Source organism: Zonotrichia albicollis, chromosome 1 (assembly GCF_047830755.1).
Source record: "Zonotrichia albicollis isolate bZonAlb1 chromosome 1, bZonAlb1.hap1, whole genome shotgun sequence".
In the NCBI taxonomy this organism is placed as follows: domain Eukaryota; kingdom Metazoa; phylum Chordata; class Aves; order Passeriformes; family Passerellidae; genus Zonotrichia; species Zonotrichia albicollis.
Window position 1 is genome coordinate 111,609,633 of NC_133819.1, and position 25,125 is coordinate 111,634,757.

Sequence of the window (25,125 nt, forward strand, 5' to 3'; positions counted from 1 at the left end):
GGAGGCTGAGAAGCACTCATTTGCTGGAGGGAGAAAAGAGGAGAACAAGGAATGAACTTTGGCCATGTAAATTCCTTTCTTGAGACATCATGCCCATAATCAAATAGCAACTGCCCAAAAAGCACTTGAATCTCAAATTCCCCTGTCTTATTCTCAAGCATTTTAGTTTAGATGTGCAAAATAATAATGTTTGATGAGTATTGTGACTTGGAAGTATTGTAAAATGAACTCCTGGAGAACCAGCTTCTTTCTAGAAGTGTTACAGATGCAGTTATGATTGCCATTTAGTGGTGCAAACTGGTTCTGTTATATGATACAGTTAAAACTTACTTAGAAAAGAGTTCCTCAGAAGTAAATAATTTAATGTGCTGCTTGAGGGGGAAAAAGGATTAAGTGCTCTAAACCATCTTTTTCTACAGATGAAGAATATCTGAAATATGGGACGACAACGTAAATCGACAAGATAACCAGAAAACTATGCAAAACCCCCATAGGAATAATCATAGAGAAATAAAATGTGAATATAAAATTGGAAAAATTATATATTGCCTAAGAAACCAGCAATCATAACAGCATCACGTGCACAGTGCAATGTGGGGTCCAGCCAGTGGCCCATCTAACCCACCCAGCAAAGATCATGATTAGAGGCCATGTACAAAAGAGTATAAGGGCAGCATAAACACATGCAATATTTCTTCCTAACTAAATTCCTTCCTCCCTAACTTCCTTCCTAAATTTTCCTATACTAGACCAGACAGATGAGATCAGACTGAAGGCATCTTTTTCCAGAATACCCCTTGCTGAGTAAATATTCCTAAATTTCAGAATACCTCCCTGTAATTGCAAGGTCATGCTTCTGAGTTTCCACAGTGTCATGTATTTCTCATCTTGTCCTTGTAGCACACATGGAAACTCAAGAAAGGGAAGCTTTGCATTAACCTAGAATGAAAAAATTCATTCAGAATCTCCGAAAATAGATATTAAATTCCCTGTAAGACTGAGCAGCCATAAAGAGAGCTTTTAATTCTGAAGGCTAAGGAGTGTCACGGGAAAGGGAAACTAATGGAGGGGATTGCTCTGTTTTCTCTCCATCATGTTCCCAAGGACATTACTGTCCAAGACAGCAGTTGCTCCAACTATAGGAGGGTCAGAAAGCTGCGAAGGTTGCTTCAGAGGGATCCATGCCAGCTGTGACAAGCTGGCATATTCACGTGACTCATGAAACTGCTGTGACCCATCTCAGTCTTAGAGTTAAGTGCAAGAAAGAAACTGTTTTCCTGAGTCTTCAGCTCTCAGGTTACTGCTCCAGTGCCAGGAAATGTGGCAAAATTGGTGCTAAGTGATGCTACTACACTGACTGCATATCCATGTGGCAATACTGAATGTTATAGAATGAAAAATACAGCACTAGTACAAGAAAAATGCTTCTGTTTTTATTTTTTTCAAAATAATCCTTTACAAATGAGCAGTTATCTGAGGTGTAGTTCTTTCCAACCCACTCTCACCTCACAAGGAATAGAAAAATTTCAAGAGGTTTCCTTGTGCAAAGCTCCTCAGACCCCTGAATCAGCTGACAGCAGCATTTTTTTAAAATTGTTTCAAAACCACATTTCTGCTCTGATACCATATGCATGCTCAGCTCCTCACAGTGCTTGGGCTCAGAAGAATATCCCAATCAATTTGGAAAAAACGCTTCTTAGGAGAGCACTTGAAAGCAAGGATCGAAATTTGATCCCACACTACTCAGCCTGGAGTACCACAAAAACATGTTTATAACACCTGTGAGCACAAAGACTGCAACAGAATTTACATGGAACATCACTTAAAGGAGGAGTGGTTCTTGTGTCTCCGGCACAAAGTTTGAGAACAGAGTAAGGATGGGAATAATTATAGAGAAACCATATACATTCAATTTAGGTAGATAGAAAAGAGTACAGCAATGTGTTGGTTTGACCCAACTGATACAGTAACATTTTTATTTGCTTTCTGCTTCTGCCCTTAATTGGTTCCTTCTGCAGTGCTAGCAGCAGCCCTCCAGAGTACACAGTCAGATGACAGTCATGTTATGTCGCTCTTCTGACAGATGTTTACTGATTTATTCTTAGGAAGGATTTGGTTTCCAGATCTATCTTCCCAGGCATGAGCAAAAGACATAATATAAGAGGATTTTATTTAATTCATAAGTCTGTCCTCTTGTGCTACAGGTACCTATTTAATTAAAAAAAAATAAAGGAAAGAAAAAAATGTTTACATCCAAGTTGCATTATGATAACAAAAAAGAAAAAAAAAGAAAATAGAAAGGACTGAAGTTTAGAAAAAGAATCCAGTCTTCTGGTAAGAAAGAATAGGCAGCAAGGAACAAGGCCAGAGAAGCAACAAGCTGAGGCATCACATCTGAATCCTGAATATGTTTAAAGGATATGTTTGGAGAAGATAGTTACTTGATCTAAAGTGCTCATATTAAAATAATGTAAAGCATCTAATTCCTCAAAGGTAGCTTGGGAAGATGATATTATCGGTTTGAAGAAGTTCCTTGCAAGGAATTTGTCATGTGAAATGCTTGATTGAGTCAATCAAAAGATGGGATATTACACATTTGATAATTTTGCACATGACAGACAGTATTTCGTACCGGTCGGTCATTTGATTCTCTGCAGGTGGCTCTGTTGGTTTCTGGAATATTATACTGTGAATTACATGTTACACAAATGAAAGGCTGTTATAATTCTGGATAACATTGTATTTGATTCTATAAACATCTTTAGGCCTAATGCAAAGATCCCTTTGAATAATTTATCCAGCTAAGTGTCTGTGGTCCCAAACTTCTAATTTAAAAATGTTGATAAATGAAGTATCTCTTTAGCTAATAAATGAAGTATCTCTTTAGTTATCCTTTGTCAGCAACATTCATTTTAATGGAAAGTGAGTTTACAGGGTTACATGATTGAACTACTGAGCCAAGTCAGTGTTGGCAAATGATGGGCTAAATTATTGATGTTACACACTAATGAATTCTGATGAGAAATAAAATACAGACATTACATTTCAAGTGGTTCATAATTATTTTTGCACTTTAAAAGCAATTTTATTCTTTTTCCAAATCATACTGGTTCTGTAAAACAAAAACATAGTTAGTGATTATAAGCAAAATTATTAAGTTTGAAGCAAAAATGCTTCTGTAAGTTTTCTTATGCAAGTATAATGCTATTCACTCTAGGATTGTGATTTCTTCTTATACTTCTGGGAGAGGATAATTAAATTAAATGTCTAAATTTTTAAACTGCTGTCTTTAAACAAAATAATCTTCTTTTCAACCATAGTTAAGAGTTCAGTAGATGAGTTTATAATCTATGATATATCATCATGTTTGCTAGAGATGCTCTGAGCTGCTATAATTAATTCAGGTGACGACAAAAACAGAAGAGCTGCCAAGAAGGAGCTTTCAACATGTAAACAGTTTATCATTAAACCCGTGTTTTGATATATGTTTAAAATGGGTAGAAGGAGGTTACTAAACTTCAAATAACCCAAAGTGATGATGTAAGGTGGAATCATTAATTTAAAATGCCATTTCTCTGAGCCTTTACTCACTGTACTGGATAAAGAAATTAAATTCCGTAGTTTTTACTTATAAAACCAGAGCTAAGCATTTGCTCATTTGGCAACAGAATAACTCCACAAATCCTATTCTTAATCTTGTCTTCCTACAAATGGGCTTTATTTAACTTTTCTTAATTATACACTGAAAGTTTCTGTCAATTGCTGGAGAAGCAAGACCATGAAATGTTGCTTCATTTTCTAAACAACTGAATAACCATCTTACTTGTTGAATCATTGTTGTATTTTCTCGTCAATCGAAACAACCACTGGTGTCTTGACGGAGAAAGTACATGCAAAACCACTGTAGTTTTAATTAAGAAGGGAATTTTGTGAACCAAATTATTGATCTTTGAGAGGTTGTCATATTTGGCCAAGGTCTCAAAAGAGAGATTCATGAACTACAGAAACCTCATAAAGCTCAGTGTTACCTATAATTTAGCCTTAAGCTTTTCACAGAACTGTAATAAAATACTTTGAGACATTTTGATCATGCATCTGCTCTCCCATAGTGTCCCAGATAGCCACAACACACCTACTCAAACCAAGACAGCTAAGCTCTGCACAGAGGTTCAAGGATACCTGTCCAGTTTGCTAGGGAGACCTTGAAGAATTTATTTCTAGATTTTGAAACACTGGTCTTTGAATCACTCCAATGAATTTTCTTTTAATAGGAAAGACTCTCCCTGAACTGAAGGTAGGGCTGGGAGAATTACATGTTGCAAAAGTTGTCAAGATTTGCTGTTATAATATCCATTCCAATGTCTTCCTTTTTTCTTTTTGTAATTACAACATATCAAAGACTTTGTCATTGAGCTCTGAAAACACAGTTTGCCCATGATTACTAAATGAGAACTCAAGCTCAGTAGCTCTAAAAACCACACTTTTACAAACTTGAGCCTGATGAGAGGTAATGCTTCTCCTGCAGCAGTATTTCAGACTGCTGTGGTTTGAGCTCGGTCTAGGGGCTTTAGGCTAGAGATGTCCTGCCTGTGCTCTCATTCTGCCTGTAGATGGTGGAGCAGGAGGAAATGGTTTGATTTGAACATCACTGAGAAAGAGCCAAAACGGAGCAACAGACAGATTTAAGGAAGGTTTATGAGGTTATAGAATTGAGCTGCAGAGAAGGAAAGCTGTCAGTGGTCTGTCAGATCAGGGTAAAGCCTGGAACTTGCAGGTCTCAGGGGCTGAAAGGTGGAAGAAGGCAACCATGGGTTGGGGAAAAAAGATGTAGGCTGGGACTTGAGAGAGCCACAAGGGAACAGAGGAAAATGGAAATAGGCAGTGCCAGAGGCTAGGTCTAGAAAGGAAGCATGAAGGGAGAGCAGAAATGGCTGGGCCAGCAGTCTGGGAATGAGTCAGGTGCAGGAAAGAGATTTGACAATAATCTGGGATGAGATGAAGCACAGGAACTGGGTTGGGAAAAGCAGATGCTGTGAGCTGGAGGGACTTTGTTTAGCCAAAAAGTTGAGCAGTGAATTAATGAATGGGATACATACAGCAGTCTACAACAGTTGGCATTTTACTCCCCTAGTTAAAGTGACAGATTAGGTTTATTGTCACTAACTCTGTTGATCAAGGCAAGAGTCAATATAATGGTTTATAGTCTTGGAGATTTAAGAGTTTTAAAAAAAACTTGCAAGAAAATAATTAAGATTCCAAAAACTTGGTACTCAATTTAGAAATATTAGCACCACAATTATTTGTGTAAACTTTATTCAGATTATTTTATGTAAGCATTTCAACACAGATTTTACTTACTTATGTAAAAAAGTAAAATTTATGCTACTTCAAGAAATAGAGATCCAATTGTTTTCAGATTCTGGAAAAGGCATCAAGAAGACAATTTGAACATTTTTTTGTAAACTTCTCAATTCATTGCAAGTGTTTCAGCACCTTTTTATTCCATTGAGCTTGAAATTCTGAGTCTCTCAGTCAGGGAGCACAGAGGATAATCTGAGGCTAAAGACTGCTGTAGCAGTGATATGACTCAGGAGATCAATTTTTAAGAATCTAGAAATCATGTGGTTCCTCTCTTTTTGTCTTTCAAGATCTATTGGATTGAGCAGTCCTGTTGACAGTAAGATCTGGCAGAGAGAATATCTGCCAGATCCTCAGATCTGACTGGAGTTTTGAGTGTTTGGCCCACAAATTTGAGTTATCAGGCCTACAGGTGGAAAGAACAAGAATTAATAGACAGAATTTCTGGATTAGAAATCTCTTTAAGGGGAGAATAAATTTTTGCTGAATGAAAAAGGAAATTTTTCTAGTAATTTCATCATCCTTTAGATAGCTAGTTATATTTAATAAACTTTTAATTCTGTAAATTTATGTTTCACTATTGAAAAAAATATTTATACATTTCTATTTGTCAGCACATTTTAAATTATTAAGACATTTTTTACATTTCTGTGTACATGTTAGCAAGTGTAAGAAAGTTGATATTTAGGCCTATTCTGGTAATACACAAAGCACAATTCCAGGAATTGGTGCTGAACAGTGAAAAAATGTAACTGTTAGGAGTTCTTTTAAAAGAAATTTTAAAATAAACCCTTTAGATTAGCTGTCATCCTTCTATTTTCTGCAAGGTCAAAACTTGTAGTTCACAAAAATACTTTAGGACTCAAATGTTCTATGTTGAAAATGCACACCTGCAAATAAACTAAATGACTCATGTCCAAAACAAAACTGATTGGGTTAATCTTGTAAACATGAAATTAATTTTTTTGGTGGACAAGACCTTTTTCTAGTCTCTATCAGCTCTTCTAGTTACTCTAACAAGTAACTAGGAGAACTGTTTGTCTTCCTATAACTCACTAGGGCTTTTAGGTGGCAACCACATTTCTGAACTCCCTGACTTATATAATATTGACTTCTTACATTAAAACTTTTAAGTGAAGCCATAGAAAAATTGAAATAGTTTGGTGTTTCTATGCATGCCAGGAAATGGTTTTGGTTATATAAGCCTTTAGATATGAAGCCTTGAAAAATGAAGAGTTTATGAGAAGCTTAAGAAGCTTGGTGCATTAAGGCATAAGTGGCATAAAAACCTAAATGGAGCTGAGTTGTGCCAAATTGCATGTACATTTCACTTAAAAAATGGTGATGCAAATTATGTCAGAATAAAGATATTGGAGTTTTGCCATGTGATAAGCAAAATCACAGACCATGAAAATGAGGCAAAGAAATCAAGCAAGTTCTAATTTCTTCTCTGAGTTTGGCTTATTTTGAGACTACTTTCCATTCTCTCACTGGAAAGGTCACTTTCATCATGCAGCAACAAAATAAATGGTCATGAACTTTTAGTGTCCATGCCATGGCAGCTGTATTTGCCACTAAACCTATAGCGTATGTAAATTCAAAAATTTTGGTGAATGTTCGTCAGGGTCATCAAGTAAATATAGAAAAATAGAGAGAAAGTAATTGCTTTAAGAATTAAAAGAAAAAGTGAGATTTTGAAGAATTCCAGACGCAATTATGCAAAATTCATAGGCATTTGAGAGGATAACCATGTAGGAACTATACACTGGATGCTGATTTCCACATTTTTTTTAGAACATGATTACCTAAGTAATACACTTTTTATCTCATAAGAATAACCCCCAAGAACAGAAGCAAAAATAGCTTGTCTCAATTCCCCTGCACTGTACAAAATAAAAAAAATTATAAATGAATAATAAACCCAAAAGAATGTAACTTCAACATTTTAAATGGTTATTATGGATAAATGTGACTAAACACAAAAGCTTAGAACTAATTAAAAGGTGTGCAGCCATGTCCCCTTAAGAAACATTATCTGTCATCCAACCCCATATGTCTCCAAGACAAGACAGAAACAGCAAGACTGCTAAAGTGAAATCAGCAGGAAAAAAGACACAACTGAGTGCAATCAGCATAAATGGTGATAACTCACCCCATAACAGAGAAAACTAAAAGAGGAGGCGTACAGCTTTTGAAGAGCGTCAGCCCTGAGGGACACCATAACACACCTGTGGTAATAAGTTAAAGAACAAAAGATGTGCTTAAACTGGCTACACTTGACAGCTAAGAAGCAAGTTCAGAATGTGTGGTTTCCAGAGAGCAAAAGGGTAAAGCTGCTTGTAGCACGCAGGGTTTCAGCTGTTCCTGGCCTCAGTGGAACTGCACTGAATTTCCTGTAAGGAGGTAGAACAGGATGCCATGAAAAGCACAGCTCTGCACAGTCAGTAAAATATTTCCTCCACTAAGAATTAGTATCCACTGAGGCGCGTGTGGAAGATTCACCAAAAATTCAAAGCCTTAGTAAAGGAGAGTCACTCCTTTCTCTGGTGGCCTCTGCAAAATTGCTCAAATAAAGGCAAAACACCAAAACTCTTCTGGTGTAAACTGGTGTAGTTCAGTACAGCGTGGTTATTGTGAACTCCAAAAACTTTGCCCAAAACTTTTAAAGATTTCAGTCTAATCATGCAGTAAAACTGAATAAAACTGCAGAAAATATATAAATAACCACAGCAAACTTCAATCAGAGTGATAGACTTTGTGTTGATTGCTGCCTTATTCCTTGGTGCCTTATGTAGCTATGTCTACCTGATGAAAACGGATAAAGCTTCTGCCATCTGAGGGATTTCTAAACTCTAAATCCTGATGATCTACTTTTGTATCACTTTGTGCTGGTGTGAATTGTTATCAAAGCTGCTGATCCATTAAAAATTAAACCAATAATCTTGCATTTATGAAAAATGTTCCTTTATCTTGCCACCATCAGAAAAGGTATGTGTGAAATCCTTTAAAGTTACAAAGAGAATAGCAATGATGTAATCTTTTACTGTAGCACTTTGACCCCCAAAATGATTCTGATATAACTATAGTCAAGATAAATCACCTAAAAGGATGGTCTACGTTGAAGATCATCAGGATTAAAGCACAGGCACAGTCCCAACTAAAGCTACATGTGCCATCATATATCATTTTTGCAATTAGATAGCTAATTGAACTTACTCAAGGGCCAAGTTACTGAAACTCCAAAGCATTATTGGAAAAGCAGAAGTAATTAACATAATATATACCTTGCCTGTACACTAGGTACATAGGTTTTACAAGTTTTCAGGGTTTTCTTCAAAATTAAAGATATTGCTTCTATTATTTTCTGCTGGACTAAAAATTCGTTTAGTAATTGTAGAAGGATGTTTTGAAGGCTGAAATCCTCCAGCAAACCATAGACTGTGCTGACAGTGATGGTGAAACAACTGAAAAGTACATCCATATTGGAGCACACAAAACTTTCTTTGACTAGCACAATAAAACAAACCAGTCTCTTTTCAGATCTGTTGTGTATGTATATAAACGTCCCAGAATAAAAAGAGCAGAGCACTGCTCATGCGCTTTTAAAACACTTTTAGTGCAGTCTCTCAAATAAAAAAATATCTCCAGACAGTAATCTGTCAAATTCTGCTACTGGCTGCAATCAGAGGCAGTAAAGAATTTTTTAAAAAATTAAGAAATTTTGAAAAAAGGTACAGTATCAAAAGATTAAATAGTCTCACTCAAGAAAAGCCCTGCACTTCGCTCTAAAGAAAAATGAAATAGATAAAGAACCAAAATTGGAAGTATAATTAATTTCAGTTATTGTTCTCTGTTCTAGCAATTGATTTGATTGCAAACATATTTATTCTTTCCTATTAATATGGAAGAATATCTTATCCCTTTTAAGATCCCAATTTAACTGATTAATGTCAAAATTTCCTTTTTTGCCAGGAGTGCATTCAGAAAACATACAGACACTAGGCAATAATCTAATTATTCCTGTTTCCAATGCAAATATGAAATATTGTAAAAGCAAAATGGCTAAACAGGACATTATAAAACCCAGGAAATATGTATTTAAAAGTCTGATTGAAATAAATAGTTTGTTTGTTTATTTTAATCTTTTCACGTCACTAAATAATACTAGTGCTGATAAGTAATGATGAAACCTCTGATCAAATCTGTCTTTGTTCAGAGGCAGCTCTTCATTTCCACATCACAGTTCACCCAAAACTCCGCTGCTGGCTATAACTGAAGGATGTTGGTAGTTAAAAAGCACCTGGTGAAAAGGCCGAAACCTCCTCCATTATCTACTTTTAAGTCACTTTTTGGATCTCACCCAGGTCACGGCTTCTGTAAAATATTAGAAAACACTTAGGCAGCCAATGTACTGTATCTACTGCCTCCCCTCATGCACTCTTCCTCTGCCATTCACCTGCTTCTGATTGCTCTGGTCAAGGAAATGCTGGGACAGAAGCTCTGATGAGCAGGAATCACTGTTTTGCCACACACTTCTCAGTGCAGCGTGTTCTCATCCTCATACTGTAATGTAGGAGGGTCACTAGGGACCATAAGCTTGGGATATTTCTGGCTGAGAGAAAAGAAAGAATAGAGAAGCATAATTGCCAGATTTTATTTTGGATGTGAGTGCCACTGTGTTAATGGCATCAATAAGAGAACTTAATTGGCAGAAGAATAGATTGCTCTGACAATAACACAGATTTACAAAGACATCAGTCCATATATAATTAAGCGCCTTCCAAGACCTGCAAAATATGAAACCAGGACATTGCTGAAGGGAAGTGCTTTCTTCTACATACCTTGGGAATTGCTCTTAGATTAATTACTTCAATTAAATTTTGTATTTTTTCTTTGTTCATATTTTAATTTTAAGTTATCATGAGTCAAACCATGTAAAAATATAGCAAGGATATCAGAATACATCAGAATTATCAGAAAATTATGCAATGGATAATGGAAGAAGAGAACAGAATGCTTTCCACACTGAACAAGACATTGTCACTGGTAGCTCTGAACTGCTCAGACCTGAACACCCCCAAGTGGTGCTGGGTCTTACACCCAAAAGCTCAGTTTAGGCCTTTTTCCAGCTGGTTGAGTTATTCAGGGTGACAAGATTTGCTGACAGGGCTTCTCAGCAGGGACAGCATGCATGGAAAAATGTGTGCTAAGGTGGAGGTTTCTGCCACACTCATCCATTGTTGCAAGGACTGGCTGTTGGCACAAGAGTTCCAATGCAGATGAGATTTGCTGTACAACTATTAAAATATTACAGAACATTAGGCTGATGCTGAGATTTGTGTGTGAGGAAACCATCTGCCATCTGAGGCTTCTATGTCACCCCTTTTGTTCATGAGTTTTGGGATGCCCACAGATCATCCCTGTTCTACACACACAGGGGAAAACAGAAATAATCTTAGAAATCCCAAAAATAAAAAGGAAGCTTTTCCAGTTTTTCAAATGCTAAATGAGGAATTTGAATGAAAAAACTGTTTTCACAGGGACAGAAGTCAGTGCAATATTCGGCATATATAACAACCCCAAAAATCTGTACAATTCCATAAAACCCCATTCCATTAAACACATTACTAAGTAATAAATCTGATTACATTTTATCTTAATTATTTATATTTAATTTCTGACTATTATATTATTGGAGTTTTCTAAATCTGTTACAAAAATAGAGCATACATATTATAACATATATGATTCCATAGAACAAATATGGAAATCTGGAATTTCAAAATAGAAATCCTCTTAGTGAGGCACGGAAAACAGATCATCCAGCTGATGCAACTTAATGGAATTCTAGAACTGATTCAAGTTAGGTTTTTGCTTTAATTCATCTGATAATAAGTGTGAAGTGTAATTACATAATATTAAAATGCAGTGAAATTGTTCCACACAACAAAGCTTGACCGTTAAAAATTAGACAACAGAGATGGCAAGAATATGCTGCACTAAAGCAGCACCAGCAATGTAACTTCTTTTGCAAGGAATAAGTCTGAAGAAATATTTCACTTAAGTCTTTTAAAAATCCTTCAAAAATGCCATCTGGTTATGGCCATTACCCATGAAGAGATTGAAAGGCGTGGCTTTACAGAAATATGAATAAGATACCGTAGCATGAGACAAAAATAAATGAACATTTAAACTATACTGTATAGTAGTTATTTTCCCTGATAAACATATTTATCTGGGGAACAAGACATAAAACGAAAAACCATACGTTGTTGGAAACCATTTTTAAATCTCATATCTCTGCAGTGTTGTTTTTTTTTATAAATAAGGGAAAATTATTGTATAACTGAGTTAGGAAAGTGCAATACTTCTTAAAAATAGTCCTCTTCTAAAGATATTAAATACGAATACTGTGAAAATGACAATAGTGTTTACCATGGAAATAATATTTGCACAAAACAGGACACAATAACATCTTCTAAAACAACTGAGCAGCAATAGCAGTGCCACTCTGTGTTTCAAATATTTACATTCAATGTATTTATAATAATCTTCTCAAAGGTTTGTGAGAAATAAATCTAATCTCCCCCTCTTTTTTCAATCTATGCATGGTATATGTGCTAACTTACTGAATTCATCCTTCATGCAATTCCAGTTTATTAAAGAGGTTAAAAATTTATAAAACTCTGATGGGATATGGTTTTAATGCTTCATCACACTACCCATCATTTGCTTTTCAATCTAGATCAGAATGATCTTTCCGACTTCCCTGCAATCACCTACCTGCACAGCTAATATTTTCTGAGCGTTCTCCTGAGAGGCTGCCTGGATCCTCGCCAGCCCAGCCTGGCTGGAGAGGCCTCGCTGGAGAGGCTCCACCACTCGGCCAGTGTGTCCCTGCTCCATCGTGCTGGGATGCTGGGATGGCCACGGGCACGGACACGGCAGCAACGGGGGCAGGCTGGGGGGGACAGCCTAGGAGATATGTGGGGGGAGGAAGGAGAAAAAAACCCCATCCCAACAGGAAAAAAAAAATTAAATTCCCAAGTCAGAGCAGGAGAGGAAATTAATGGCAGCGTTCAAGAAGAATGATGGAGGGAAATATAGAAAGCAGTCAATAGCCCATTCTGCGCTGTACGGACCTGACAGGAATTTCACAGTCTCTTGGTTTTTCAGCCCACTCATGTGCATTCATCAGAAACCAGTCACATCTGGCTGCCAGGATGGGGGGTTAATTTTCTCTAAATGCCTCAGCAGTTTTGTTCTAGCTGAGGCAAACTCTGTGACTGCAAAGCTGATGAGTAAAATATTTCTACTTCACCCAGTTTAACTCAAAACCGATAGCCTCGGGACATATTGAACCTTTCTTGAAAAAATAATCTTTTGAAGCTTTTTGCAGTGGCACATCAGGTCAGGCCAAAGTTTAAAATACAAGTTTAAGACTTTGATGGACACGAGGGCTTTTTTTTTCCTGTGTAAAGCTTATCATAGCTTGGCAATGTGTGCTTTAGTGCATGACAAAACTAAAGAGAATTAACTTAGCCATCAACTGCTCAGGGAGAACAATAACAGGAAAGAAATTTCCATATAGAAGTTCCTATTAATCTACCCAGCTATAACCACATGACATGAAAGCATCTAACAGCATTAAATTGCACCAAAGGTGGTGGCTGAGAGTGACACTACTTAAAAAAAGGATTTTATATCGACATAAAGAAAAGAGAACACTTATCCTAGGAATTGCATTTGGTGCAGAGGATCCTAAGTGAACTGATTCCAAGTGGGAGTACTTACCTGAAGGCTTTCACCTTTGGTTAACAGTAGTGATTGTTACAATCCACAGTTAAGACTAGAATCAGTTTTTTCTTTAACTGGAACTAAGTATTTGGAACACATAAATATTATGTGCCAGGTCTCAGTCTAGAACAAAAATATTTTAAGCAGATCTGAAAATCTACCAACAGAGAATGGTTTTGAAAACAGCTGTGGGTTTTGGCAAATTCTGCAAACACTGCTGCATACTATAGACTAGCTGTAATTCAGAAAATGGACATTTAAACCACATCATTCATTGCTTAGTGGAAATATACGGGTTTGTGTTTCATCAAGTTAATTATTTCGATAAATTCCATAGCTATTGTTATCATGAAGCCTTCAAGAGTATGCCTGTCAACCAGATTAACACAAAGGATTGTACCATTTCTTTGGAAATATTACATTTCATTAAGGTCAATGCCATAGGTCAATAATTGGATCAGTTGTAAAGAAGCTTTTACATTATAAGATATGACTGCTCTTTAGGAGCAAGTGTGGCATACCAGGTGAAAAATACACTTTTTCAAAAGAATGTAGATTATAGTAATAGCAAGTGAGCTATTGCAGCCTAGAGAGTAATTAATGCACATTTTCAAAATTAATGGCCTGATTTTTGGAGATACCAGGTTTCCATAAGTCCCATTAGATTCCATGGAAGCTCTGAGCATGCTGCATCTTTCTAAATGAGGCTGTAAAATATTAAGGAAGATTCTTGTACATAATATTTTGTGTTCTGCCTGTGTATGTTAAAAATAATGTGAGGGAAGGTAAACAAACTCAATGGAAAAATAGAAAAAAACCCAATAAAAACAACCTGAATCACAGCCAAACCCTGAACTCAAATAGTACATTTTCCAGTTTGAAGAACCTTTTCTAAGTAATGGAGCTGCTCCTCATCTATTTAGAAATATTTTTTTTTTCTGAAATCTGTGTCTTCCTGACTGTCTTCTGTTACTGTAACTATTTTGAAATCTCATTTTTTCTGTTACCACTCTGAAGTCTGAAAAAGAATGCAAGTGAGAGAGGGGAAAAACATAAGAACTTAGGACATATTAATAAAACAACCTGCTTCAGGCCTGGAAAAACAAATTAAGTAGAAAACTGGTTTTGGATTATCAAAATCCTGATTTTGTAAATAGTAAAAATAATTGCAAGATACATTGCATTGCTATATGAAAAGTAAAATGGTGGTTGGGGGAGCATATGAAAGAATTTGAGAGCAAACAGCGGAAGGGATTGGTGATTATCAAGTTTCCAATTTCTTGTCATGAGAGAAATAAAGGACATTCAAAAGTTTTGAGGTTTAACTATTTGAAAATTGCTATATTTATTGACAAACTGACAGTTTATAATGGCTATTGTCCAGTACAACCTTTGCTAGTGTTTCTCATTCCAAAATTACAAGTCTGTAATAGATGATTCTATTATGTTTCACATTTTGAAATGCCTCTCATATTTCAAAAATATTTTGTTGTGTTTAACATAATGGAGCCAAAACCAAATATTTATTATTTTATAATATTAATTGCAACATGAATAACATTTGTGCATGTGGTCAGAAACAGAGGTTTGTGAGAAAGCAACAACTTGATCACATAATGTTGCCTGCAATCGTAGAATAAATAGATGAACTCACTAACCTAGGAAGGGCCAAGTGAATTCCTGAGTCAACAGCAGGGACTGAGGGAATGATTAAAAAAATTAAAATCTCAAGTAACTTAGCTAAACCAAAAGCAGATTTCATAGGTTTTGTCATGATCTCCCTGTCCCTACAGGCACCAATACTGTTCTGGCAGATTGCTCTTCTTGCTCATATAACAGACTAAGAGTTATTAGATTTTCCTGATCGTTTTTATCTTTTGTCAGACATAGGGACTGAAAAAGGCATGGCATGCATGAGTTAAATGGCATTGTTGCTTGCTCCTTTGTTTTTCCATGCTGTGTTTCTTAGTATTCTGAGCTCATTGAGACAAATGCTGGCAGAGGAGGTATCTGAAATATCCATCTCCAGTGGCCAAGGTGTAGGAATAGGTACAGTAGACAAATAATTATGTGGAATTCTCTTTGGTTTTGATGCTTGCTTTGCTGTGAGAGCAGGACTGAAGGCAAAAGGAAATAGAAAGGCAAGCAAGCTCCAGATTTTGGGGATTGAAAAAGAAAGCAAACCCCAGGATACCTGTTTCTGTCATTCTTGAATCTGCCATGGTTGCAGCTGGTACAGATGGACAGAAGGACGATTTGTGCAGCAAGCAGTCTTCTCCTAGTCCTCATCCTGGAAACAAATAAACAGTGAGCCGATGGCTTTGCTGGAGTGACACCTTTGGGAGCTGCTGGGGAGGATAAATGATCTCAAGGAAACACCCTTGCCATTCTTCTGCTTTGGGGCTTCACTCTCATTCCTCTGGTGTTGTGGTTCCCCTCTGTGACTCACAGCAGAGGGCACCATATGACTCCATAATTACTTGATTCCTTTTTTACACCTGGCACTAATATCATCTATAATATCAGCATAAATTTGGGAGAAGGATGACTGAACTACCTGATATTACTGTCCTACTAGACAGGAACCTTATGATTTTGGGTAGCCTAATCTGTTCTCACCTTTAACTTTTGTGTTATAATAAATCTAGTACTTCATTTAATCCATACTTGACTTGCAGTAATATGAATGAAATCAAGCTCATATTTTAGCCTGTAATTACTTATTTAAAGGAATCAAAATGGATTAAGAAGTATATGATACTATTTGAAGCTCAGGCCTATTAAAGCCTAATTCATTCATTCAGTGGCATTGTTTCTAGGTCCTTGTTTATTGATGTTAACACTGTATTTGGATTCTCTATATTGCAAACAACAGTTAAACTGAAAGAAAATCCCAACTAGAAAGAAGTAACTGCATCTTATTTAGACCAGAACATTTTTTAATTTTGTTGTCTGGCGGCTCACAGGAATCCAAAATTTTCACCTGCTTATCCTTTATTACAGAATCTAACTGCATAGCACGACAACAACACTGATTGTAGAGATATTTGATAATGAACCCAAAGCTATGGGTTTCCCCTTGTTTAAACACCAAATGGCACATGGCCCTGTTAAGAACACAAAGTGATCAGCACCTGGAGCTCAGTCATGATGCTTTTTCTCAGTCAATAACATACTATTTGGGCTGCTTCAATTACCAGTTCTGGACAGTGATGGCATGCCAGCATCACATTGGGTTGTGATTACAAACCTGTTTCTCTTCTTAGCTGTTTTTAAATAGTAAAATTCAGTTGATCTGAATACAGATGCTTCTCTTTTACCCCTGAGAATGAGAAGACTCTCTATGAATAAAATGTTATTTTATTTTACAAAATTATTCATAATATAAATATATTTTGCATTTAGAATGCATACTTACATATAAGATGTCTGATGCATTCAAATGGCCAGATTCTGTGTCATACTGAAAGTAGTAGATAAAAATATAGGCAAAACTATAATTCTCAAAAAGAAAAGGCTTATCTCAAAAGAGAATTCTCCTCCAATTTTGCCAAACTTTATACATTTGATCTAAAATGTGCATGGCAGGTGTTTGCCTCAGGCTAAATTTGTTTGGATAGCCCAAGCAGTTTGGTTTTTTTTTTAATTTTTAGGAATTCAAGGCAAAATACATTATCGTGCTCCTGTTACCAAGTTATACTGGTATTTCCTTTACTAGGTGCAGTTTGCAAAGGAGACTCACATTTCAGAGGGGACAGCATTTTTCTGTGTGATATGACCTTTTCATAAATATATTCTGGTAAAAACTGTAAGTATTTGGAAAAATATTGTCTACATATAGTCACGAATAGATGTTTTACATTTTTATCACTTTTTAATAACATATTTTCCTCTGTGAGCATTCTTGACCTTCTCAGTGGTCCTACAGTTGTTCAGATTATATAGCAATATTGCTCAGCAGGTAAGAATGCTTATTGCTGTGTAACTGTGCCCTGCACATAAACCATCTTCACAAAGTGGTTTGTCACACATTGTTGTATAGGTCAGGAACAGAGCACTGAAACTTGATTGTTGTCTTTAATTAGATTGTTATTTTGGTCTTGGATGAAATTCGTTACTGACAGCAATGTGCCTATCTCTGTACCAGCACAGATACCAGCACAATACCTTTGGTGCTCAGGAAACCTGGAGAAAAAAGTCTTTGCAAAAATTGGATGGTTTCTTTGGATCAAACTGTGAAGCCTGTGCTAAGGATGTCAATTTGTGATTAAGAAATCCAACTGTTCATCAAAACCAGTGTAATTCTAACCATTGTTTAATCTAGGTTTTCCATAGCTATGGTTGAATGCAATATTAAACAAGGAGATCCAAACCCAGACTGTAAGATGGAATATTTCCAGTGCAATCATATTTTACCAGAAGAAAAACTGGTTCTGTGGGTTTTTTTCAAGTACTAACTGAAATTTCCTTTTCTTTTCCTGAATTTTCTTTCAGAAACAGCCTGAAAAGTAGAAACCAAACTCAGCTACGTGGCTCAAGGAATGGGAATTTCTCTGATTACAGAGACTTTGAGACATAACTGTTATGAAAACAGGATGATTCCAGACTAAAAATCCAAGAAAATGCAAACCAAAACGTTTAAAAGAACAAGTAGCTGAAAATGATGCAGGTACAGTAGCTATATAGAGCTTCTTACCAAGTGATTAAAACCATTCATAGACATTAAAATGAAGAAATGGACTGAGCATCATCAAGAATGGAAAAACACACATAGCTGGGGCAGATGAGAGAAACAGATGGGCAGAGCACTTCCAAGAAGTCTCACCAAACTCAACCCCACTGCCTATACAATATTATCACATGAAATATTATGAACTTAAACCATTTAATATTAAAAATTACAAACTGAGATGTCAGCAATAAACATAGCAATCCCAAAGCTAAAAATGTCAAAGCAAAGTGCAAAGCTCACTATCATAATGTTATCCACTATATATATCCATGATACATAGTTAAATGCATAGGTTTATTCTGAAAAAAGAAAGGTAAATTTTTCCTGTCTCTCCTGCAAGGGAAATAATTTTCAAAGTAATCTTATACAGGATGTGACATTGGGCATCTTAGAAATCTTAGTAAGCAATAGGCTAGATTTAGCTGAGGTGAATACCACTGAATTAGAGGTAGTTATTGTAAGTACCACTATAAAAGTACATCATCAGTTCTCAAAAACAATTGGAAAGCTTATGTACATGTGCAGTTCTATACTGAGCATGAAACAAGGTTTACTCTTTGAAGAAGACATAAATGGAAGACAACATCAAGGCTCTTGGATATAGCCCTGCAGAAATGTATTATGTTCATATCTCTGCCATGCTGTACTCCAGTCATGTCAACTAAATAATTTAAACTCAGCTTTCCAGAGATAAATGGGAATTTTATCCTGGTTTTGTTGCTGTTGGTTCTGGGAATACAATTTAAATCTTTAATTTTTAGATATAATTTGGAATGGCAGGTTCAACGGAAAGTAGCAGGGAGATTTAAAATCATAGTGTGTCATGAAAAAGGTGTGTTGCTGATATTATTTTTTCCAGGGATAGATTTTTAGGCCACTGATTGCTGTGTTTAGCAGCTAAACCCATAGTTATTTTATGGTATTGGCAATACAGAAAACTCAGAGTATTTTGCTGAATTGTTTTATTAAAACACAACTCTGTTTTACATGCAGTGACTATAACCCTTTTAATTCCTCTCCTGATTGACACTGATATAACTGACCCTCTGGATTACACAAAACATCATTCTGTAATTCAGCAGCAGTCCCTCTTGAGATATCAGTTTCTTGCAAAATGTAGCAGACCAAAATGCAGCTAACAGAACAAGCACTAACAATTTCTCACTGCTCTCAGTAGTAGCCTACCATGGTTTTCAGAGCTAAGCAAATTAGTGTTACATGTTGAAGAGAGACTAATAAGTCACTTCTAAATCTACACATTCTCTATTTCCTATGGTGCTAATCTGATATCAGAGGATCCAATGTGTGTGTCATATTAATTCAACAGTGCACTGTGAATGCTAAATTCTATGTAAATGACATAAGCCTTATCAGTTCCATTCATTGTTACAACTCAAACAACGGCAATTGCAACAACTCTACAGGTTTTGGCACTGTAAGAATGGCAGCTTTATTAGCAAAATCCAGTTAATATTTATCTTTTTATACTATTCCACTACCAAGTTACACCTGTGCAATATACAAAGCTCCTAGGTAATGAGATATTTCTTTATTGTCAAATCTGCTCCACAGACTGCTGGTAAAGATTACATAGTTCATTTAAATAAAGCTCTTTTGTCAACAGGCCGGATATACTTTTAAAATGAGTGAAAACCTCATGAAAAAAACAAATCTCAGCTGATGTGCAAGTATACATGAAAAGATGCACTTGTTTTTTTGACCTTATTCCAGCTGTTAATGCTTTAGTAAACAGATTAGCAGTATTACGTTTTAGAAAAGGAAAATTGTATTTCAAGATCCACTGAAAAACAAACTAAGAAAAGCTTGAAAATCAGAGTACAATCTTCTACTAAAAAATATTGGTGAATGCAGAAAAAACATTGACAAACGGAGTAAGAAGAAAATGAAAGAGTAGTGTCGGATCTCAAGATCTCAGTCCTGAGATGCTGAGCCTCCGAGACCATCTTGGGGGGCTCGGGAGTCCTGGAATGTTGCCAGAAGTGTCTGGTGGCTGGACTTTAGCCCTACACAGGAGACGACAAGGATGAGGGCTTCACAGGGTGAATGGTGAAGGGATTAGTTAATTAGAGGGTGAGACACAAGGTTTAGGATTTATGTACAGGGGGGTTTAGAGGAGTAAGATGGAGGAATTGGGGTGTGTCCTGCCCTCCTTCTTCTTCCTCCTCTCCTCCATCTTCTTTGGCCACGGTGGCACCTTTGGATTGGTTATTACTGAGAGTACACCAAGTTATAAGAATAGATGGTATTGGGGAAAAATGATAAATATTGTATACGTAACAGTGAGTATAAAGATACGTGGCGGTCCGGGGGACAGACAGTGTGCCCATGGCTGACTGCTGAGCAGATCTTTGTTCGGCTGAAAGAACATCTTTTAGATAAACAATTAATAAACATAAAACCAGAAAGAAGAACTGAAGCCTCTTCTCGTTCTTCGATACGCGGGCTGCCCCAAGGCCACCCCGGGCCATTCCAGGCCCCTCAAACAGCCGAGATTAACCGGACAGAGTAGTGGTGTGATCTTTGATTGCTGTTGGGAAAAATTAAGAAACTTGACAATAGAGTAAGATCGGGGTTTCTTTGTGTTTATTGTGGCTGCTACTGAAATACCAATATGAAGATTGAAAGTGTGCTTTCTATGTGAGATACCCAAAAATTTAGCCTAGAATTTGATGCTGAGTAGATATAGAATATGTGTGATGTTATTCTTTCCTCAAAGATTTCTCTATTTTCCAGTTTCTACTGCTAGAGAAGGAAAATATATCTGTACTTATCATCTCTTGATATCGTTCAGTAATACTTAGAACCAAATACTCAAATATTACTCAATTACTCAATTATACTCACATAATCAATTATTTCATTCCCAGGAGCCTGAAGCAATTAATGGAAACATCTTGAAAAGGTGCAGATAATTGCACTCACTCCAAACCAAAGGTTTTATAATTTAGAATTCTTTATTTTTTTTGTTTTGCCTCCTAAACTCTGATGTACAGAAGCCTACAACTTTTTCCAACTTTTGTTTGGTATTTGCACAAAGCCATGAGAGGAACATTTCAGAGAACAGAAGCTGAGGTGTCAAAACACTGCAAGTAAAGAAGATTGCTCCAAAGAAATTTCTGACCTTGTCATTAATTTCTTCTGTTAAAGCAGCCATAATCCCTAGTCATTCCTTTTACAGATTCTGCTGCTTACTCTGCAGAAATTGCACAATAAAATACCATCTTTCATCCTCTGTCCCCTCCTAAAGGATTTTTGGAGTATAATTGTTAACATATTTTTCAAAAAGTAAACTAAGGCTCTTTTGGCATGAAGTGTTGCTCACAATTTTTTTTCATGAGCTTATAATTTTAAAGCTACAAATAATAAACAAACTTTAATAGGAATAGATTATACTACTTCCCCAAACAATTTAATGGTGAGGTCTAAGATTGGCTCCATCTTTGTGAAGGAGTTTTACTTTCTTTGCTACCTTTTAAACACACTAAGATTAATTATCAAAATGTCCTTCATTTGTATATCTAGAAGAATACAGAGAGAGCACCCTGCCTGTGTTGACTAAGGCACATGAATGATGATGAACATTTATATTCAGCTGTTGCTTCCATTTCATATAAAGTGAATTACATTCCTGATCATTGCAGAAGAGTAAAATGTAAATTCAAAGAACACATTTTATCTTTTTCTGGGTAACACATACATTTATTAGTTATCCCTTATAACTTCAGGAAATTCAAGCATCATAAATCAAGCCCATCTTGTGGCCTGGTCAGAAGTGATCCTGTTGTCACCACAGAGTACATTTGGCAGAAATGTCAGTCACCAACTATCCTTAGGTTTTATACAGCAGGACCATACATTGCAATAATCCAGATCATACAGTGGACCACTCTGCAGCTGCACATGTCCCTGGATGCCTGGCTGAATCCCCACCAGCATCTCTTTATCCATGACAGAAAATCAACTTCTGGTTAACCAGTTCAAGAATGACACAGCCTTCAGTTGCACAGGGATCTCCCAGGTACGTGTGCACAATTCACCACCCAGCCAGCCAAAGCAGCCCAAGGGCTGGGGGTTCTGCAGGGCCACCTTGAGCACAGAGAGGTGAGTGTGCTTCCTGCAAGGCAATGAATCAATCAGGAGAACAGCTGGCCAATTAAGATATGCCTAACTTCTTGCCAGATGTTACCTTTGTGCTGATGGCTGACTGCATCTTAGAGATGCACATTGTTTCTCAGCCCCTGGGGCTGCTTTGGCATCGTTAAATAAAGAGAGCCACTACTACTCTGTGGCAGTAAGGCTGAGAGTGCAGGCAGCCTTTGCCCACCCTGTGTAGTCCACAGCCACTTCCCAGCCTTGTGTGATGACCTCACTGCCCTGAGACACACACAGTATTTCAGGGGGCAGAGGGGTTAACGTCTGAATGACTGAATTAATGTAAAGTTTGAGCTTCAGACTATGGAGACTAAACCTAGACTCAGCATTGCATACCCTGGGACATGGCAGGGTCTCCTGGGATAGTGGTGGGGTACTGTATGGTGTTCAGGGAAATAAAACTGGTGCTGTCCTGTTAGCATTCTCTGCTTGAAGCAGAGCCTGATGCATGTTGCTCCTCACATTGTGTTAGTCTTTTTCTCAGACATTGCTGACTAGCACAAGTGAAAACAGCACCACGTGGTACCCAAAATATGCAGCGTGGAGTGCTAGGGAGCAGGTCAAACTGGACCCCTAATCCCCTTTTATTTTGAAGACTATGTATAGTGTTCACAGCCAAGAGTATACTGAGATTCCTTTTCGAATTGTCATGGAAGAGCCAGATCAACACCTGCTCTTCATAAGCAATAAGCATTGAATTCATAAATAAAAGGAATTAATGGGCAGGAAGCAATTAGGAAGGGATTGTGAAGACTGAAGGTGTTCCAGTTTCAACAAGAAAGGGAAAACATATGTAGCTACAAGGTCTAACAGTGGATCAGGTTAGGACCTATGCTGTGATGGAAAAAGAGATATCTTGAGAGTCGTAAACTGAAGTCTTTAAGTGATCAACTAACTTGAATTTGACACCCTTGGTCTAACCAAACACCCTTTTTTTCTTATCTAGAATCAGTGATCAGATTTCATAAATCTTGTGAAAATTCTTCAACCTAGTCACCCCCTTCCTGACTTTGAGTCTAGCTCTAATTTACATATTTAGGCTAAACAGTTGTTTTCCTTTTTGCTCACCTCAGAGATAAATATAAAGTGACAGAATGTCCTCCTTGCTTACTAAACATAAGAATCTTTTGAGGTTTGCAAAGACTCAGAATCCAGTACCCACACATCATCATCTTAATACAGTCATTTATTGTGTGTGATTCTTGGTTGTATTCTCACAGAGACTTCTAAAGAGTTACTTAATTCCCTGATCTGAGAACATAGCACTCAGACAGGCAGTCCTGTATTTTCCACACCCTCATTATCTGCCTGTCCTCAGAAAGGATGAGTATTGTATTGAAAAAATTAATATCACACGGAAGGCAAAAATGAAAATGGTGTTCATAGAATATAGTTTACAATTAGTTAGATGCTTAGCTTCAGTCTTTCATAATATGTATTCTACTAACTAATCATCAAGACAATTGGAATAAAATATTTGCCAGAACCCTTGGTCCTCAGAAGGGCTTAAGCATTCAGCCACATTTCTGCAGGAAGCACAATGCAAGCAGAAGGAAAACAGTAAATGAATTCATACACTGTCAGTAATTAAATCCCTCACTAGCTACTCTAAGTCATTCATACAAAAGGATTACATGATAAGAAATGCCACAGGTATGATGTAGGTTTGGACCTAATGTAAGGAGAAGTTTGAATAGTATTCCACAAACATTGTTTCATTTTAAAAATCCTTCTTAAAGTTCTGAAAAGAAGAAATATGAAGAAAATTAAGAACAAGAACCAGAAGAACAAGAAATAAGAAATGTGTCTGAGAAGGCAGGAATTAGAATTCCATGCCTTGTAGGTCTATTTCAATCTACAATATTCCCACCTTAATATTTCCTAAAAAAACCCAAACTAAATACGGAAAAATACTTTTGGAAAAACTCCCAATTGCATTATTTGTGTTAAGTTTTTGAAGAGTTTGAGCAAACAAACAAACAAAAGGTTTCTTCACTAGTGCTGTTCTACCTGCTCTTCTGTACAGAACTTCCAGTCTTCAAATTTAGAGAGCTAAGTCAGGTAAGCAAATAGTTTGCTATAGCATTTGCAGTTTGAATTTCAAAGCATATTCTGTGTCTTTTCTAGTGTCTGCTTGTTGTGTTGAGTCTGCCTAGCCAGATTTTGTCACAACTTTTGGTGGGGGTGACTTTTAAGAGAAGCTTCCCCATGTTCAGCAGAATTGCCAGAGAAGAGAGGAGTGAGAGCATGTGAGAGGAACAATCCTGCAGATACCACGGTCAGGGCAGAAGGAGGGTGAGAAGGTGCTCCAGAAGGTGAAGCTGAGGTTCCCCTGCAGCCCATGGTGCAGCCCATGGTGAGGTAGCTGTGCTCCTGCAACCCATGGACATCCAGGGGGGTGCAGAGATCCACCTGCAGCCCATGGAGGATCCCACACCAGAGCAGGTGGGTGCCTGAGAAGAAGTTGTGAACCTGCAGGAGGCCCTTGCTGGATCAGGCTCCTGGCAGGGATCTGCAGACCCATGGAGAGAGGACCCCATGCTGAAGCAGGTTTCCTGGCAGGACTTGTGATCCTGTGGGGGACCCACACTGGAGCAGCCTGTGCCTGAATGACTGCACACCATGGAAAAAGAGACCCACGTTGGAGCAGTATGTGGAAAACTGTTGTCCTTGGGATGGACTCATGCTGGAGAAGTTCATGGGGAGCTGTTTCCCATGTAAAGGGCCCCGCACTGGGGCAGAGGCAGGATTCATCTCCCTGAGCAGTGAAAATCTGACCACAACTCCCATTCCCTGCCTGTGCTGCTGGTGTGGAGGAGGAAGAGGTAGGAGAGGGGGAGGCATGGGGGGAAGGTGGTTTTCCTTCTCATTATCCTGCTCCATTCAAATGGACATGGACCATACAAGATGGCTAATAATGTTATACTGTGCTGGTAACTAGCTCTGAGTCAACTGCAGCAACGTAGGTTTGAACATTTTTAGCTAAGGAGAGACTAATTTGTGAGTTTCACTGTTTTCTCTTTATTTAGTCTTCCCATTGCTCAAAAAGTTCTTTAACATGTTTT

The 25,125-nt window shown here is 37.2% G+C and overlaps 1 protein-coding gene across 1 annotated transcript in view; it reads right to left on the minus strand.

Moving 5' to 3' along the window:
- CCDC178 (coiled-coil domain containing 178) overlaps window positions 1-12,363 on the minus strand; it is a 15,738-nt gene extending 3,375 nt beyond the window's left edge. Inside the window, exon 1 of the mRNA XM_074528731.1 lies at window positions 12,142-12,363. Within this exon, the coding sequence (XP_074384832.1) occupies window positions 12,142-12,264 (123 nt within the window). The 5' untranslated portion in view covers window positions 12,265-12,363. The remainder of the gene's footprint in view (window positions 1-12,141) is intronic.
- Window positions 12,364-25,125: the final 12,762 nt, after the last annotated feature.